Below are 12,491 nucleotides of genomic sequence, written 5' to 3'. Positions count from 1 at the left end.
GTATATATATCATGTGTGGTTGTGTGTGCTTATTTTCTAAGAGTAAATAATTATGATTGCAACAGTTAAATAGCGATATACGATTTAGAGAACACACAATATTTTCTTTTATAATTAGCCTGCTATTTATTGTTAATGATTATGGTATGAATTAAATAAGTATTTTAACATTTATTTATATAGCATAATTAAAACTGTAACCGTGTGTGTGTGTGTGTGTGTGTGTGTGTGTGTGTGTGTGTGTATTGGGAATGAACCCAAAGTGCTTTATTACTGAGCTACATTCCCTAGTCCATTTGAGTTTTTATTTTGTGACAGGGTTTTTGCTAAGTTGCTGAGGCTGGTCTTGAACTTGCAATCCTCCTGCCTTAGCCTCCCAGATTGCTGGGATTATAGGTGTGCACAACTGTGCTCCATAAAACTATCATCTTAGTGACTATGATTTCTTCTAATGGTTTTGAGAAAAGATGTTATAGTTATTCATCTAACTTAGCTACATAGGCTTATTCTAGCATAGAATTTATTAACTAAATTGTTTATTGGGAATAATCATTTCTCTCAAGGTATACTGTTATTTCTCCTCATCAAAGATTTGAGGCAAATAGGGAAAACATACAAACATTAACAAAAAAACGGGGGAGGTAAAGAAGATCCATAGACCAAACTAGTTATTGAGTATTAAATTAACTTTCAACTTATAGGCAATCAGGACTGAAGAGGAAACATCTCAGGCTACATCAGTATCATTATGTGATAAACATTCCAGTTCTTTGACAGAAACTTTGACTCTAAATTTTATTTTTTTTTTTAATTTAAAAAATTATCTTTATTTTTATTTATTTTTGCAATAAATAAATGGGGGATCCAACCCAAGGCTACCTACATGCTAGGCAAGCATTCTACCACTTGAGTTGTATCCCCAGCCCCTGCCTCACTCTATCTTTTCTCTTTTTGGTACTTGGGGCTCACTATCTTTTTGAGACAGGGACTCACTAAATTGCTGAGGCTGGCCTCGAATTTGCAGTCTTCTTGCCTTAGCTTCCCTAGTCATTGACATTCCTGCTATACACCACTGTGCCTTGCCCCTCACTAAATTTTTTAAGAATTTATTAGAAGGATCATTTTATAAGGGACATGGAATAAAATTACAGTATCTGAAAAAAGAATACTTGAGAATTTTCTAGATTCTTGTTAGATTAAAAAAAAAATTTTAGATTCTTATTAGATATTATATTTAGTTACTTTTCTGATTTAGAAAATGCATTAAGCACACACTCTGGAACACACTTCATACTCTGCAAAGATTATCAGCAAGTATTAGTTTATTAATAAAAATTAACTCATGTATCTAAATAAAAATGTTTTTATTTTGCTTGCTTTTAGGGTGTTTGCTTTGATGTTCCTACAACCGAGTCAGAAAGGTTACAGGTATTTAAAATTTTTTTATCTACTTCTCTAAAAGATTGTTTGGAGAAACATAATTGATGAATCATTATCATGCCTAAATCAGTTAAGAATTCCTTAATGTGAAATGTCCAGTCTGTCTCACAATCAAAAAATTTTTATTATAATTTTAATCAAATAAGAATGATAGAATTGTATGTATCCCCAGGTACATATCATCCAACTTCAGCTATTACCAATTCGTGGCTAGTTTTATTTCATCTCTGTTTCTATCCATTTTCCCACTGTCTTTTGAGAGAAATTATAGGCATTCTGTCATTTCAACCATAAATATTTCCATATATTTAAATGTTATAGACTTATAAAAAGTATTAAATCCTCCCCCAAAATAATTCCTAAATATTTTGTATTTAAATTTCCTTTATTGTCTCCCCTTTTTTTCCTCCTTGTGCTAGGGATTGATCCCAGGGCCTCACACATGCTAGTTAAGTGTTCAAGTGAGCTACATTACTAGCACTTCAGAAGAGTTTTCATTATAAGGTTTATATATTGTAATTTGAGGTTTCCTATTTCTCTTTCAATTTGTAGGATGTTCTTCCTTTTTCTAAAAAATTTCCTCATATTTTATATGTTGAAAAAAACAAGTTCACTAAATTCCTACATTGAAGAATTTGCATATTCATATTTTTACATGTTTTGGAATAAGAATAGGATTAATTTTGAAGCCTTTTTTAAAAATTAGAATATATTATGGATGCATTCTACATCAACTAGATACTTTTTTTTTTTTTTTTTTTTGTACTGGAAATTAAACCCAAGGGTTACTTTACCACTGAGCTATATTCCTAACCCTTTTTAAATTTTTTATTTTGAGACAGGGTATCTTTTAAGTTGCTGAGGCTGTCCTCAAACTTGCAATTCTCCCGATTGCAGGTCTCCCAAATCACTGGGATTAAAGGCATGTGCCACTATACCTGGCTATAGTTGCATATTTTTTATGATGCCCTGGTATTTGTCCATATGGGTGGCCCAACTTTGACCAATGTCCTATTTTCTGAAATTTAGATTATTTCCAATAATTCAATATTATAAACAAAACTGCCCTGAAGATTGATATAGGTAATTCTTTCAGCATTGCTGTGTTTATCTCTTTAAGATGAATTTTTTTTTTTCTTTTTTTTTTGTGTTGCTGGGGATTGAACCTAGGGCCTTATGCATGCAAGGCAATTACTCTACCAACTGAAGTATATCCCCAGCCCAAGATGAATTTTTTAATATGAATGTTGGCCAAGAGGTTCATGTATTTTAAGATTTTGATCATATATTGCCAAACCCACCATTAGTTTGTGTGGGTAAAGTTTTCTCTTCTTGTCCTTATCAACAGGGTATTTTATTGACTTTCCTTGGCAACTTGTGCTCATAGTGAACAATGGTTAAGGTACCAAGATATCACATAGTGCTGCTTTTATAGGCTTTTTTTTGTTTTTTTGTTTTTTTGAGGGGGGCACTAGGGATTGAATCTAGAGCAAGCACTCTACTACTGAGCAACACCCCCAAGCCCCTGATTCATGTCTCTTGAGTTGATTACTCTAGTAAATTATTTTCAGTGGCTATATTTTTTAGTCCCTGGTTGGTGTTGACAGGTTTCTAATCCCTGTCATCAGCTCTTATACATCCTGGTTCTGTCAGTATACCTCCTGAAAATAATGCAGTGCTTATTAATGGTCTTTTTCTTTGTCCTGAGAAAGCAGATAGTATTCTCCTTTAGACTGTGTAAATTGAGTATGAATTTAAAGTCTCAAAATTGATCAGAGTTGGGCTGGGGAGATAGCTCAGCTGGTAGAGTGCTTGCCTCGCAAGCACAAGGCCCTGAGTTCGATCCCTAGTACCGCAAAAAAAAAAAAAAAAAAAAAAGTTGATCAGAGTTTCTCCTGAAACTAAAACTTAGGAACTTTAGTGAGTGAGCATTGAACATGTTTTCTTTTTGATTATTTTTTGGTTTTCATTTTTGTTCCAGACACTTTGGATTTAAGTGATAGATGATCTTTAGCTAACAGATAAGGACATGAAAAAGGAATCTTTTTTGCTTATTTGCTTGCTTATGGTTTCTTTTTTGCATTTCTATTAATCCTGTAAATTCCCCTAATAGGCAGAGTGGCATGATTCAGACTGGATACTCTCAGTGCCGGCCAAATTACCTGAAATTGAAGAATATTATGATGGAAATACATCTTCTAATTCCAGACAAAGGAGTGGCTGGCCAAGTGGCAGGTCTGGCCGGTCAGGCCGATCAGGTGGTCGATCCGGTGGCCGGTCAGGTAGACAGAGTCGACAGGGGAGTCGGTCAGGAAGTCGACAAGATGGTAGAAGACGAAGTGGGAACAGAAATCGATCAAGAAGCGGGGGCCACAAACGGAGTTTTGACTGAGCATTTGATAGTTTATCTACCAGTGTGAGCTTGCCTATTTCTGCCTAATCATGTACATTATCCACCAAAAATTAGGTCATCATAGTTGAGGTATGTGTCTGCTGTTTGCAAAGAAGTTGGTCGTATTTTTTTAAAAAGTATTTCACAAAAATGGTTGTAAACAAATTTACTTATCCAGTTATACCTTTGAATAAAAAAAACCCTCCTTTTATTGTCTGTTTTCACTATGTGTTAAGAATTTTCTCAATGTAGTCTTTTGAAATTCTTCCAAGTCTCAACAGTCAAGTTAACCTTCCTTAAGGTTTACATTTTACAAAAGGTAGCATATTTGTATTCAGATCATTTCTTCCATAGGTTATGTGATAGAAAACAAATCCCTTCTACATTAAAGGGCTGTATAAACTGATGACATGGTTAGTTAGGTATATTATTTTGAGTTCTGGATATATTTAATTAAAAAGATATGAGCAATGCATACTCATTAGTTTATTCAACAGTTTATTAACTGTCCACTATCCATTGCTATGCTAATCACTGGGATAGACCTTGAACAGGCATAGTCATTATGCTCATGAAACTTTTTTTGGTACTGTGGATTGAATCTAGGGGTGCTTTACCACTGAGATACACCCCCAAATATTTTTGTTTTTTAAATTTTGAGACAAAGTGTTACTGAGTTGCTTAGGGTCTGGCTATGTTGCTGAAGTTGGCTTTATACTTGCAATCTTCCCGCATTAGCTTCCTCTGAATTTCTGGGATTACAGGAATGCATCACTGTGTCTGGCTACTTACTGTCTTAATAGACAATCAGCACTTACGATAGAGATTAACAAATTAAGAGTAAGAAAAATGTAGATGTGAAATGCTTAAGGACCTCATTATGTACCTAACCAGTTTTAGGAGTCATGAAGGCTTCTAAAAGTAGAAAAGCAGAAGTATCAGTTGATCTAGCCCTATATATGTGTATGATAGGAAGAAGAGTTCAGAAGGAAGAGAGCTTGCAGACAGAACAGCACAGCATATGTAGGAACACAAGAGTGTAGGGTTGAGGACTTAGAATTAGTGCTAGGCAGAGGACAGAAATAAGAGAAAGGATTTAGTATTTAACAGGGACCATATTTTACAGACCTTATCTGCATTGTTACAGAGTTCAAAATTTTTCTTGAAGACAATAGCAAACCATTAAAGGGTTTATAGTAAGGAGTAACATGATTAGATGTATATTTCAGAAAGATTACTGGCTGCACTAATTAAACCGGATTAGAGGAGGGCAGACTGAAGGCCAGGAAACCTCTTAAAGAGGGTCAAGGGGTAATCCAAGGTAGAAATGCTCATCTGATAGGTTACTGTCCCTCGCCCCTCTGCTAGGATTGAACCCAGGGGTACTCTACCACTAAGCTACATCCCCAGGCTCTTTTATTCTTTTGAGATAAATTGCTGAGGTTTGCCTTGTAATTTTGCCTCAGCCTCCCAAGCAGCTGAGATTGCAGGCATATGCCACCAAGCCCATTTGATAGGTGATAATTTAAGTGATGAGACTGAGGCACTTGAGAGCTTGTTACTTGTCCAAAATCACTGCTGGCTAATATGTGGTATAGTGAGGGTTTTTACCTCAGTTAAGTCTCAACACCAGTGCTTTTAACCGCTGTGCTAAATAGTAGCCGTGAACATTGAGAAACTGATAGATTTTGGAGGCTTTATGAGATAGAATTATTAGTTATTGATCACATTGGAAAATGAGAGAGGCATAAGAATGAAATCAACATTTTTGTCACTAAGCTAGGATACGCGGAGGAAGAACAAGTAAAGTTATGTGGGGAAGGAATAGGAATATGATAAATTCAGGATTAGATGTATTTTAATATTGAGTAGCCTATGATATCTGTTAAAGGAAATAAAGCAGTAGGCAATCGAGTTTATAAGTCTGAAGCTCAGGAAATACTTGTTTTGGAGAGATTTGGGGATTAAATTTAAAAAAATTTTAGTTAGGGTGGTAAGTGAGATTATCCACGGAAAGCCTCATAAGAATTGAGAACTGTGGAAAAGAACCCAGAGGTAAACCAGTGTACCTAATACATGGAAGAAAGGGGAGCCCATGGAGAAGGGATGATGATAAGAGAGCAGAAAGCTCAGGAATATGAGGCTTCCAAAGGAAATCAGGAGATGAATCTGAAGTGACCACTGGACTTGGGGGGGAAAAAGGAAATGAGACATTGGGAGCAACCATGTCAATAAAGTATTGAGGGTAGAAGCCAGTGAGCAGTGGGTTCAGCAGGAAATGGGAAGAAGTGGGGGCAATAAACACGCACATCTCTTTCAGAAATTTGACTGAATTAGGAAGAATAACTTAAATGTTGGAGGTGGAAGAAAGGACATGAGGTTGTGGTGAAGATTTTGTGTGGGTGGTGGTGGTGATGGGACTAGGGAATATCTGAGAATGCTGAAATACTAATGAAAAGGCAGGAGGGAGGGCACTGTGAATATTTGGAAGACTGGGTTCTGTGACCCAGGACTGTAATCCCTATGACTCTGGAGACGGCAGGACTACAAGTTTAAAAAAGCCTTTGCAACTTAGTAAGACCTAAGCAATTTAGTTAGACCCTGTCTCAAAAAGTAAAATGGTCTGGGGATGTTGCTCAGTGGTTAAGCACCCCTGAGTTCAATCCCTGGCACCCCCCCGCCCCACCAAAGAAAAAGATTTGGAAGTAATAAGGTCCCTATGAAGGGATAGAATGAAGGGCAAAATTAGAGATTTTATGGGCTGGGGATCTAGCTCAGTGATAGAGTACTTACCTAGCATATGTGAGGCCCTGGGTTCAATTCCATCTGGCAGAAAAAGTTGTGTTGAGACAACTAGAGATTTTAATCTTAGATGGGAGAAGCACATCTCAACATTTGGTCAGCAGAGAAGTATTATGTATGTTTTTCCAGATGTTAAGGTCAAAAGAGATTGAATCTGTAGCAGCTACAAGTAGAGCAATTAAATGATTTCCTGTAACAACACTCAGCATTCTGGATGTAGGAACAGAAATAGAAGATAGTTGGTTGACTAGGACTGGGGTTTTCATCTGTGAAAGGATGAGAACTTTGGCAAAGTTGAGGACTTTGGCAAAGTGATTGAAATAATGGCCCATGGTGTCTAGATTGCCTAGGGACCGAAGTGGAAGTGGGGTTGATAATGTAGAGGGGGCAGGGGACTGAAGGTCTGTGCAGATTGTTTGAATTTGCAATTTCAAAAACAAAGGGTTTGGGGATGTAGGTCAGTGGTAGAGTGTTTGCCTAGCATCCATGAGGCCCTAAGTTCAGCCCCAGCATGGGGTGGGGGTGCAGAGAATGGATCAACTGGAGAGAAGATAAGCGTAGGCTATGATAGTATGTCTGTTGTGGGAAAGGTTATTTCATTTGAGCCGGTCAAGGAATGTAAGGCCTGGTGTTACATAGTGGTTTTCATGAAGACAAAGATGAAGACAAGCCAGGACTGAGGAGAGAGGAAGACTAAACCAGATTGCAAATTAGCAATAAATTATGGAGGTTGGTAAGTTACCTGAACAAAGAAGAGGTATGGGGTAAAATTACCATGTATCTTCAAAAACAAAGCTTTTACATGAAGTAGAGGAGTAATGCTTTGGAAATAGATTTGAAGAAAAAAGAGCACTGATACCAACTAGGGTACTTGGAATGTCAGGGAATGAGCAACATCTATTTGACAAAGCTATAAGGGTGTATTTTTTCAGAAGCTCCAGATTTCATTTAAACCAAGAAGGGGAGGACTTGCAGTGCTGACCCTATTAAATTACATGAGTACTAGTACATTCAATCAGATTAGGTTGTGTGTTTATAATGTCCGAGACAATGTGTTTTGGGTGAATAAGGAGTGCTCAATCTCTGCCCTGAGGAGCTCAGAATGTAGTGAAATAGATGGATACAGAAACCTAGGTCCATGGCAGTGACTAAGTGCAAGCTCTGAGCAATGATGCCCAGGCCAAGAATGGGAGAAGGGGTTCAGAGAAAGCTTTTTAGATATGGTGATTGAACAAGTCAGGGGACAAAATGAACAAGGAACTGAGTATCCAGGCAAAAGCACAGAATAGCTAATAAAACAACATGTTTGAAAATGTGGGGGAACTATTTTTTTTTTTTTAATTTCTGGCAGTACTGGGGATTGAACTCAAGGCCTTGCACATGCTAGGCAAACAGTCTATTAGAGCTACATCTCCAGCACTATAAGTAGCTCTTATGCTTGGAGTCTTCAATGTAAGGAAAGCAGTGGTGAGAGCAAGGCAAGCATCATATCTGAGCTTTGTAGGTCTTGTTTTGGATAACCTTTGAAAGTGTTTCAGGGAAGAGTAAAAAAGCAAGTAGGTAAATGCTAGCAAGATGGGTGGATTTAAAGGGTTCATCTGCTAAAAGTTACCTTCCCATTTGCAAGGGTCCTAACAAGATTAAATAATAACTTCACATTTCTTTTTGAAGGAAGGAGGTGGTAGAGGAAACGTCATCAAATTTTCTGCTTCAAACTGTATCCATCTACTTTGCTTTGTTCCTTTTAGAACCCAGAACCTTTACAGACTTCTGCTTTTGGCCTCTAGTTTGCTACTGTGTGCTCTAGTGTGCTCAATTAACAGCTATTTGAACTTGAATCAGTTATTCTGATTCTCGGATTTTTGAATTTGTAAATGGAAATAACATTTGTTTTATTCTATTTAGCATTAGAATTTAGAATACTGAATTCATAAATAGGTATGGCTGAGAGTCTTATTTTTGTTTTCTGTTTTGGTAGTATTGCTTAACAGTAGTTTTTAAAAAATCCTTACTCCTTTTTTTTTTTCTTATTAGTCATACATTTCCATTGTTGAGAAAAAAAAAAAAAGAAAATGGAAGAAAATAAAAACCACCCATAATCACATCACTTAGAGATTAGTACTGCTAACATTTTTACTGTATAGATTTCTGAATTCAATGTGTGTGCGTGTGTGTGTACCCTCGAAATAGAAATTCTTCCACTAATTTTATGAAAACAGTATATCACTTAGATCAAAGGAAACTGGCCTAGTAGAATTGACATTTGAGAACTTCACATTTCCTGTCAAATATATATGACACAATTCTTCAAACTTGTTAAAACTGAATTTTATGCAGCTGTTTAGTCCTCATTATGTAATATTGGACTACCATTGAGCCAAAAAGGCCTTTTGCATATTTCCTGTTGGAATTTTGGGTTTGTGCCTACATGCAGATATGTAACAAAGGAACTTGCATACATGGTAAGCTTTAACAACTTGTTTTCCATTTGTTCTGGGGCTTACTTTCTTATCAAATATCTGTTGGTAATAAACCTGTCCCTGTACTGTATACAGCGGTATCAAATACAGCAGTTATCACAAAGTTTGGTGGTTTATCAACCAGACTGCAAGTTCCTTGAGTCAGGGTCTGAACCTTCACTTACATACTCCAAATTCTTTAGTACAATACTGAAATCCCAACTATGAAGCACTTTCTTGTTTAATTGGTTGATTGTATGGCTCTCCTTACTCTCTCTCATACCTAATACCAGAATGACTAAAATGCTTTCCTGCCTGGGCATATAGTTATTTCCAAGGTCTTTATGTGCCCACACCCCATTGCAATCGTAATGTTCAATAAACATTTAGTAACAAGACTTTTATGTGGCAGGCATTGTTTGCAATTTTAAGGACACAAAGATGAATATAAGGATATCACAGTAAGTTCAAGCATCATTGCACATTAGCCTAAATTGTGTAAAAAAAAATTGAGATTGAAACATCAAATAATAGCTTATATAAACATTTTTCTTTAAAACTCTCAGATTAAAAAAATGTGCAGTAAAAACTAATCTCATGGACGAAATAAAACTAAAAGCATTAACCTATCATAAAATGCAATATTTTGAATTTTCTTTCTAAATGTTTGTGAGTTTTATTTTATTTTGGTACTGAGGATTGATCCCAGGGCAATTTTACCACTGGGTTACATCCCCGTCTTTTTCATTTTTTATTTTGAGACAACCTTGCTAAGTTGTTGAGGTTGGCCTCAAACTTGGGATCCTCTTGCCCGTCGTCCTCCCGAGTTGCTAGGATCACAGGAGTGTGCCACTATGCACTAATTGTGAGGGGTTTTTTGGCAGGGGAAGGTACAAGGGATTGCGCTCAGGTTGCACTCAACCACTGAGCCACATCCCCAGCCTTATTTTGTTTTATTTAGAGACAGAGTCTCACTGAGTTGCTTGGCGCCTCACTCAGCCTCCTGAGCCACTGGGATTACAGGAGTGTGCCATTGTGCACAGCACAACTGTGAGTTTTAATAGCTCTTTTTTATCGTGCTTTTCATTCATTCTTATTTAATTTTCTCAAACTACATTTTTAAAAAAAAATCAATAGTCCACTTATGGATTTTTTTATCACAATTTTTGTGCATTGTTGTATTTCAAAGTGAGTTTCATTCTGATATATTAATAAATGCATATAACATAGTTTTCTCTATTTCAATCCACAGTACTATCCCCTTCCCTGCCTTCTTCCTTCTCCCTCATCCCTTTCCTCAATTCTATTGATCTTGCTTCTACATATTTATTTTTTAATTGGTGCATTGTACTTATATGTAAAATTGGAATGCATTGTGGTATATTCATAGATGGACATAGCATAATTGTCAACTTTATTCCCCAGTTATTCCCCTTTGCTTCTGTTGCTTCTTGGCCTCCTGCTTCTACACTATTTATTGCTTTTCCTTCTATTTTCTTTAGATTCCCCCTGCTCCCTTTTCTTTGTACCAGGGATTGAACCCAAGAGCACTCAATTACTGAGCCAGATCCCCAGCCCTTTTTATATTTTATTTAGAAACAGGGCCTCTCAAAGTTGCTGAGGTTGGCTTTGAACCACGATCCTCCTGCCTCAGCCACCTGAGCTACTGAGATTACAGTAGAATGCCACCATGCCCAGCATAGATCCCCTTTTTTTAAATTTCTCATTTCTCTCCAGCTTCCACATATGAGGGAAAACATTTGACCTTTGACTTTCTGAGTCTGGCTTATTTCACTTAGCATTATGTTCTCCATTTCTATCCATTTACCAGAAAATGACAGTTTCATTCTCCTTTATGGCTGAGTAGAACTTATTCATCCATGTACTGATGGGCACTAGGCTGATTCCATAATTTGGCTATTCTATGCTGTGCTGCTATAAACATTAGTATGTGAACATCACTACAGTATGCAGATTTTACATCTTTTGGATAAATACCAAGGAGTGTGATAGATGAGTTATATGGTAGGTCCATTCCTAGACTTTTTTTTTTTTTCCCCCCCCAGGGGATTGAACCTAGGAGTGCTTTACCACTGGGCTAAATCCACATCCCTATTTATAGACAAGACCTCTCAATTGTGTAGGCTGACATTGACCTTATGTGATCTCTTGTTTCATTCTCCCAAATACCTGGGATTATGGAGCCCAGGTATGAAGTGGTTTTCTTATTCCTCTTTCATGCCTGAGAAAGTGGTGTTCAGCTTAATTACACAGCAAATAGTGGCAAAGGCAGATTTTCAAAGCCAGATGATATTCAAAATTTTATTTTGGTGGTATTAGGAAATAAATCCAGGGCCTGGAGCAAGCTAGGCAAGAACTCTATCACTTATCTACCCCTCAGCCCTCTAACACATAATTAACCTACCTTGAGAATCTCCCAATTCTTTGAAGAACCACTAGTTCTTCAGAAAAAGCTACCATTACTGTCACTGACCATTCAATGGACCACTTTCTCTTAACAGTTTTAAGTAGTATAGTGTCCAAATTAGGCACAGAAGCCTGTTTATTTCTAATGGAGAGCTAAGTAGTTTTGGCGCCCCTTTTACTGGTTCCAAGGCCAGGTTAGACGTCTCTGTAAGCCTTTCAAAACAACTGACACTTGTCTCTCTTCCACCAGTCTAAAGTTTCTTGAGGACGAGGCGTGGGTGTTGTTTGCTGGTGAATGCTAGCCCTGATTTTTATACCTCATACCATATTAAGCGCACTTATGTACGAATGACCCAGACCTTTTTTTTTTTTTTCTTTTTCTTTTTTTTTGTACCAAGGTTTGAACTGAGGGGCGCTTAATCACTGAGCCACATCCCCAGCCCTTTTTAGTATTTTATTTAGAGATAGGGTCTCGCTAAATTGCTGACACTGGCTTTGAACTCATAATCCTCCTGCCTTAGTCTTCCGAGCTGCTGGGGATTACAGGCGTGAGGCCTTTCTTAATTCTGGTTCTTATCTAGGTGAATCTGGACGTCATCTCTAAAAGGCGACGAATATTATTTCACACAAGATGAAAAGCACACATCCTCTGAATATGCAGAAGATCCCTGCAAATACGAGCTAACAGTACTGAAGAGGCGCCGCTCAAAGCAATTAGTGGTCATTTATCAAGCGGGGCTGGCGAGAATCCGGCCAGCGTTTGACCGAGAATACAAAGCTAACCTTTGTGGTTCCCTCCAGTTCTACTCTGCGAATTCTTTCAGGTCAGTCCCTGCACCGTAAGCGACCACCAAGTCCCAGGCTGCTGGTGCGAGGTAAGCACTCTACCGACTGAGCTATATCCCCAGCCCCTGGCTGGTACTTTGAACCCACCTCGTGGACCCCGGACTTCCTTGTGCTTTGTGCTTCCG

The 12,491-nt window shown here is 37.6% G+C and overlaps 1 protein-coding gene across 5 annotated transcripts in view; it reads left to right on the top strand.

The window, feature by feature from the left end:
• Positions 1 to 4,043, top strand: part of DDX50 (DExD-box helicase 50) — a 35,926-nt gene extending 31,883 nt beyond the window's left edge. For all 5 annotated transcript variants that reach the window (XM_079135783.1, XM_079135779.1, XM_079135781.1 and 2 more), the window contains 2 exons: positions 1,384 to 1,428; positions 3,554 to 4,043. In XM_079135783.1, the coding sequence (XP_078991909.1) occupies positions 1,384 to 1,428; positions 3,554 to 3,832 (324 nt within the window). In that variant the 3' untranslated portion in view covers positions 3,833 to 4,043. The remainder of the gene's footprint in view (positions 1 to 1,383; positions 1,429 to 3,553) is intronic.
• The last annotated feature ends 8,448 nt before the right edge of the window (positions 4,044 to 12,491 follow it).

This window comes from Sciurus vulgaris, assembly GCF_902686455.1.
Source record: "Sciurus vulgaris genome assembly, chromosome: 4".
NCBI classification, from domain to species: Eukaryota; Metazoa; Chordata; class Mammalia; order Rodentia; family Sciuridae; genus Sciurus; species Sciurus vulgaris.
The sequence above is the reverse complement of the archived record's forward strand: the minus strand, read 5'-3'. Positions and strand labels throughout refer to the sequence as shown.